This window comes from Oncorhynchus kisutch, linkage group LG2, assembly GCF_002021735.2.
Source record: "Oncorhynchus kisutch isolate 150728-3 linkage group LG2, Okis_V2, whole genome shotgun sequence".
In the NCBI taxonomy this organism is placed as follows: domain Eukaryota; kingdom Metazoa; phylum Chordata; class Actinopteri; order Salmoniformes; family Salmonidae; genus Oncorhynchus; species Oncorhynchus kisutch.
The window spans coordinates 69,063,469-69,070,667 of record NC_034175.2 but is presented as its reverse complement, the minus strand read 5'-3'; the positions used below and the strand labels follow the sequence as shown (position 1 = coordinate 69,070,667).

At 42.1% G+C, this 7,199-nt stretch overlaps 1 protein-coding gene across 1 annotated transcript in view; it reads left to right on the top strand.

The window, feature by feature from the left end:
* Nucleotides 1–6,474: 6,474 nt before the first annotated feature.
* The window catches only part of LOC116352882 (mucin-2-like), a gene marked incomplete at its 3' end in the record, with an annotated part of 37,438 nt that continues 36,713 nt past the window's right edge, over nt 6,475–7,199 (top strand). The window contains exon 1 of the mRNA XM_031802283.1: nt 6,475–6,551. Coding sequence (XP_031658143.1) covers nt 6,475–6,551 — 77 coding nt within the window. The remainder of the gene's footprint in view (nt 6,552–7,199) is intronic.

Here is a 7,199-nt window from a genome sequence, read left to right as displayed (position 1 = left end):
AATTTCAAATGGTTTTATGCAAAGACTGCTATTCCTCTTGTCTTCAGAGTAGACAATCAAGGGGAAATGCAGTTAAAATTGTGCTTTTTTAATGATATTTCCACACTTTTAGATCGAAACAACACTGAAACTGTGAAAATGATGAATGTGCCCTTTAGTATAAGAGCTGTCTATAAAAACACGTTTTTGGCCCAGATCATGACATTACAATCTGATATAATTATAATAGACCAATGACAGTTTATCTTGATGTGCATATATCCTCCTACACGGTTGTTGGCCCTGCCCTGTCATATTGACATTCCATTCCTCATTGTTGACAGCGTGCACTTATGCTACCAAAGACCAAAATATATCTGTATTTAGGCCTACTTCCACTTTAACCTTTCACTGCAGTGGGCTAAATCATGGTCACAGTTTCCTGGTAGTCTTAAACACATCTACTTTTAAACAAAAGTATACACCTCGCAGACATTGTTATGGGCTTACTTTCTTTTTTAATGAATTATGAAATTATGAAAAATATGAGAAACATTCCACCCATGATGCCACTAGAGGGCGATTTGATCAATTGACTGCATTAAAAGGCTACAGCAATGAACATAAGCAAAAGAGATGTGCAGTAGCTGTCTGCAAAGCAGCAATTGTTTCTTAGGCAGTGGATTTGCTAGCAGCATCCTTCATCAAAGTTCTTTCCCAACAAGCAGCAGCAGTCAACAGCAACGTTTCAAAAAGTACATCTCAAAATAGTTATTCTTCTAGCTAACTATTATTATTTAAAGCAAAGGACATTATATTGTTGTGCTGCTGCTAGCTAACATTAGCTTAGCTAGTTGGCTAGCTACTATTCTCGACCGCAACTAGGATAGCTAGCTAGCTAGCTAGCTACTGACCTGACATTTATATTTACATAGGGTACCTGTAGCTAGCCTAGCTACATAAAAAGGGATATCAGAATCGTAAAAGGGAAACGCTGCCCTAGTGCCAAGGTAGAAGGTACCTTCTCACAATGTAAACAATGTTCCTGCATAGCCAGCTACACTTTTCCTCTGTTTGTTTGTTTATTTGGATCCCCATTAGCAAATGGTGGAAGAGTGCTTTCTGTTTTTCTCCTGCAAATGTGTCTCTACCTCTTGAACGTTTGGACCTATAATAGTTTTTTTAATTTAAATGTAACCTTTTATTTAACTAGGCAAGTCCAGTTAAAGAACACATTCTTATTTACAATGACGGCCTACACCAGCTAAACCTGGGCGACGCTGGGCCAAATGTTTGCCTCCCAATCACGTCCGCTTGTGATACAGCCTAGAATCGAACCAGGGTGTCTGTAGTGACATCTGAAGCACTGAGATGCAGTGTCTTAAACCGCTGTGCCACTCGGGAGCTACTATTATTAGCTGTGTGCTAATATTGCCCCATTCCTGAATGCTAATATTCTCAGGAACACTAATCTGTTTTCCTTTACAATGCTCTCAAGCTGTGCAGGGCTCATTAGAGCAGAGAGTGGACATGACCGGGCATAATCAGACTGGGGAGGACAGCACCACATAATTGAAAGCATTTATGTTATTTTCTACACAAAATTATTGCCTGGTGATCTTCTGATCACTTCCCAATACCTTTCTGAATATTCCAGTCACTTCAAATCATACGTCCTTCAGACTGAAATGCTGTCAAAGTACTCTCTGACTGTCTGACAAGTACTGTCAGACAAAGTACTCTCTGACTGTCTGACAAAGTACTCTCTGACTGTCAGACAAAGTACTCTCTGACTGTCAGACAAAGTACTCTCTGACTGTCTGACAAAGTACTCTCTGACTGTCTGACAAAGTACTCTCTGACTGTCAGACAAAGTACTCTCTGACTGTCAGACAAAGTACTCTCTGACTGTCTGACAAAGTACTCTCTGACTGTCAGACAAAGTACTCTCCGACTGTCAGACAAAGTACTCTCTGACTGTCTGACAAAGTACTCTCTGACTGTCTGACAAAGTACTCTCTGACTGTCTGACAAAGTACTCTCTGACTGTCTGACAAAGTACTCTCTGACTGTCTGACAAAGTACTCTCTGACTGTCAGACAAAGTACTGTCCGACTGTCTGACAAAGTACTCTCTGACTGTCTGACAAAGTACTCTCTGACTGTCAGACAAAGTACTCTCTGACTGTCTGACAAAGTACTCTCTGACTGTCAGACAAAGTACTCTCTGACTGTCTGACAAAGTACTCTCTGACTGTCTGACAAAGTACTCTCTGACTGTCAGACAAAGTACTCTCTGACTGTCAGACAAAGTACTCTCTGACTGTCAGACAAAGTACTCTCTGACTGTTAGACAAAGTACTCTCTGACTGTCAGACAAAGTACTCTCTGACTGTCAGACAAAGTACTCTCTGACTGTCAGACAAAGTACTCTCTGACTGTCAGACAAAGTACTCTCCGACTGTCAGACAAAGTACTCTCTGACTGTCAGACAAAGTACTGTCCGACTGTCAGACAAAGTACTCTCTGACTGTCAGACAAAGTACTGTCCGACTGTCTGACAAAGTACTCTCTGACTGTCAGACAAAGTACTCTCTGACTGTCAGACAAAGTACTCTCTGACTGTCAGACAAAGTACTCTCTGACTGTCAGACAAAGTACTCTCTGACTGTCAGACAAAGTACTCTCTGACTGTCAGACAAAGTACTCTCTGACTGTCAGACAAAGTACTCTCCGACTGTCTGACAAAGTACTCTCTGACTGTCAGACAAAGTACTCTCCGACTGTCAGACAAAGTACTCTCTGACTGTCAGACAAAGTACTCTGACTGTCAGACAAAGTACTCTCTGACTGTCAGACAAAGTACTCTCTGACTGTCAGACAAAGTACTCTCTGACTGTCTGACAAAGTACTCTCTGACTGTCAGACAAAGTACTCTCTGACTGTCTGACAAAGTACTCTCTGACTGTCTGACAAAGTACTCTCTGACTGTCAGACAAAGTACTCACTGACTGTCTGACAAAGTACTCTCTGACTGTCAGACAAAGTACTGTCCGACTGTCAGACAAAGTACTCTCTGACTGTCAGACAAAGTACTCTCTGACTGTCAGACAAAGTACTCTCTGACTGTCAGACAAAGTACTCTCTGACTGTCAGACAAAGTACTCTCTGACTGTCTGACAAAGTACTCTCTGACTGTCAGACAAAGTACTCTCTGACTGTCTGACAAAGTACTCTCTGACTGTCTGACAAAGTACTCTCTGACTGTCTGACAAAGTACTCTCTGACTGTCAGACAAAGTACTCTCTGACTGTCAGACAAAGTACTCTCTGACTGTCTGACAAAGTACTCTCTGACTGTCTGACAAAGTACTCTCTGACTGTCAGACAAAGTACTCTCTGACTGTCAGACAAAGTACTCTCTGACTGTCAGACAAAGTACTCTCTGACTGTCAGACAAAGTACTCTCTGACTGTCAGACAAAGTACTCTCTGACTGTCAGACAAAGTACTCTCTGACTGTCACACAAAGTACTCTCTGACTGTCAGACAAAGTACTCTCTGACTGTCAGACAAAGTACTCTCTGACTGTCAGACAAAGTACTCTCTGACTGTCAGACAAAGTACTCTCTGACTGTCAGACAAAGTACTCTCTGACTGTCAGACAAAGTTCTCTCTGACTGTCAGACAAAGTACTCTCTGACTGTCAGACAAAGTACTCTCTGACTGTCAGACAAAGTACTCTCTGACTGTCAGACAAAGTACTCTCTGACTGTCAGACAAAGTACTCTCTGACTGTCAGACAAAGTACTCTCTGACTGTCAGACAAAGTACTCTCTGACTGTCAGACAAAGTACTCTCTGACTGTCACACAAAGTACTCTCTGACTGTCACACAAAGTACTCTCTGACTGTCTGACAAAGTACTCTATGTTGTATTACTATTTTCAGAGAGTGTAATGGTTGGACCATGTCCTATAAACGATTAGTAGGAATTGTCAATGGGTAGGGGCTATGGGTCTATCTGTGACTGACTGTATGACTATTTTAACACACATGTGTAGTGTGTGTAGCGGCAGTGGTCACCAACCATCTTCCTGGAGATCTATTCTCTGGTAGATTTTCACCCCAACCATCACAAATAACAACAGATGCTGCCAAAGAAGTTGTAGTTGAGAAGCTAGGTGTAGTTGAGAAGCTTGGTGTAGTTGAGAAGCTTGGTATAGTTGAGAAGCTTGGTGTAGTTGTGAAGCTAGGTGCCGTTGTGAAGCTAGGTGTCGTTGAGTAGCTAGGTGTCGTTGAGAAGCTAGGTGTCGTTGAGAAGCTAGGTGTTGTTGTGTGTGCGTGTGTAGTAAGTATGAAATACTACCTCTTCCACCTTTCACAGACTGTAGTTGTGTATAGTAATGTCACTATTGGAGAAAGCTGGTGATGACAATGTAGATAAAAGCACTAAAATCAAATCAAATGTATTTATATAGCCCTTCGTACATCAGCTGATATCTCAAAGTGCTGTACAGAAACCCAGCCTAAAACCCCAAACAGCAACAGCACTAGGTATTTAACTTTCTACCATCGATCGCTACTCTGGTGCCGCTCTGGACCTCCTACCTGATTATGTTTAGCTAACACCCTCTGACTTTCACCATCATCTGTTTTCATCCCACAGGAACACCTTACAGAGCTCTAGCACAATGTAAGACAATAACTTGAGAAGACACTTTGTATCCCTACGCCCACACAATCGGACTGAGCTTTTCAGTGACCCAAGGAGGCTCAGGGAAATAAATGATAAAAAAATGTATTTTGAGGTAAAAACAAAAATAAACATATAGTTATTTATTTGACATAAAGTGATGATTTAGAAAAACATTTACAAAGACAGCATGGGGGTTTAATATTGAAGTCATACAACAGCCAGGGGACATCTGTGAGACACCTGCAACAGCCTCATGTCCCAGACACCATGTGATTATACTACAGCCAGGGGACATCTGTGAGACACCTGCAACAGCCTCATGTCCCAGACACCATGTGATTATACTACAGCCAGGGGACATCTGTGAGACACCTGCAACAGTCTCATGTCCCAGACACCATGTGATTATACTACAGCCAGGGTACATCTGTGAGACACCTGCAACATTCTCATGTCCCAGACACCATGTGATTATACTACAGCCAGGGGACATCTGTGAGACACCTGCAACAGTCTCATGTCCCAGACACCATGTGATTATACTACAGCCAGGGGACATCTGTGAGACACCTGCAACAGTCTCATGTCCCAGACACCATGTGATTATACTACAGCCAGGGTACATCTGTGAGACACCTGCAACATTCTCATGTCCCAGACACCATGTGATTATACTACAGCCAGGGGACATCTGTGAGACACCTGCAACAGTCTCATGTCCCAGACACCATGTGATTATACAACAGCCAGGGGACATCTGTGAGACACCTGCAACAGTCTCATGTCCCAGACACCATGTGATTATACTACAGCCAGGGGACATCTGTGAGACACCTGCAACAGTCTCATGTCCCAGACACCATGTGATTATACTACAGCCAGGGGACATCTGTGAGACACCTGCAACAGTCTCATGTCCCAGACACCATGTGATTATACTACAGCCAGGGGACATCTGTGAGACACCTGCAACAGTCTCATGTCCCAGACACCATGTGATTATACTACAGCCAGGGGACATCTGTGAGACACCTGCAACAGTCTCATGTCCCAGACACCATGTGATTATACTACAGCCAGGGGACATCTGTGAGACACCTGCAACAGTCTCATGTCCCAGACACCATGTGATTATACTACAGCCAGGGGACATCTGTGAGACACCTGCAACAGTCTCATGTTCCAGACACCATGTGATTATACTACAGCCAGGGGACATCTGTGAGACACCTGCAACAGTCTCATGTCCCAGACACCATGTGATTATACTACAGCCAGAGGGACTTGAATTGTAAGATTTGAACATTTACCAAAGACACATTATGAAATACACAATATGAAAGAAATAGCCTCCATCTTTTTATAATAGAACAAAATCAAGATGGTGTATACCTAAATGTTTCTTAAAACATATTATTGATGAGTTTCTTCATCTAGTCATAGAGAATGGGCCATTTTAAATGATGTAAAACGGTGTTTTCCTCACATAAGTGGACAGATGATGAGGTAAGGGTTGTGTTTGGGTTGTTCCCTGGAGGAGCTAACTAATTGTTGGAACTAGATGGGGAACTGGAAGGACAGAGACTGCCCACAGTCGCCCACACACGAATGTTACATATTCCAATGAGCAATCTGGTCCGTCGGTATACCAAGACACTTCACACGATGGGAATTTATCATGCAAGTGATTGTGAACATAAACAAGTCTGTTTTTTGTTAAATAATTCCAGAACATCTCATTATGATATTATGTATTATATAATGTTCTCTATTGCCTGTTTTTCAGAAGCTGAAATCGCCATGGTGAAGATGATTGACAAGGTGAAGATGATTGACAAGGTGGAGATGATTGACATTGGTCATCCATTCTTCTACCGGTAAGATACTGGTCCTTCCATCTGTCATACAGAGCTTCTAGAGGAATGACGTTGTCCTGTGTGTTCAGGCCTTCCGATGTAGACCCAAACATCTTGATTCCTCAAAACTATACCTGTTATAGATTTTACTATTGTCTTCAAAGAGGGAAAATACCTGTGGAAGTACTGTACCAATCTAGCTCTCTCCCTATACATTCATTCACTTTCACTTGCTGACTTTCTGTATCTATTTAGTGAATTAGTTCACAATTTCTGCAGTATTGGGTCGAGGATGTTCAATGTCTAATTCAGTCCAAGGGTTGCACTTACATTCAGAGGATCCCCTACTCATTCTCTCATTATTTCATTCTGTCATTCTCTGTGTTCTCATTCTATCATTCTCTCAGTTCTCTCAGTTCTCTCATTCTTTCACTCTGTCATTCTCTGTGTTCTCATTCTATCATTCTCTCAGTTCTTTCAATCTGTTCTTCATCTGTTTTAACATAATACCTCCTACAGTGTGTCTAATCATCAGATCATAAGTCATGAATCTTGAATTCTTTTGAGAGGGACTGGATGCTATTTAGCTCTGGCAATAAAAGCTATCTGAGTGATTTAGCTCCTGTGAGTACATGTCTACCAAGAAGGACAGCAGAGGACTAATGGTTT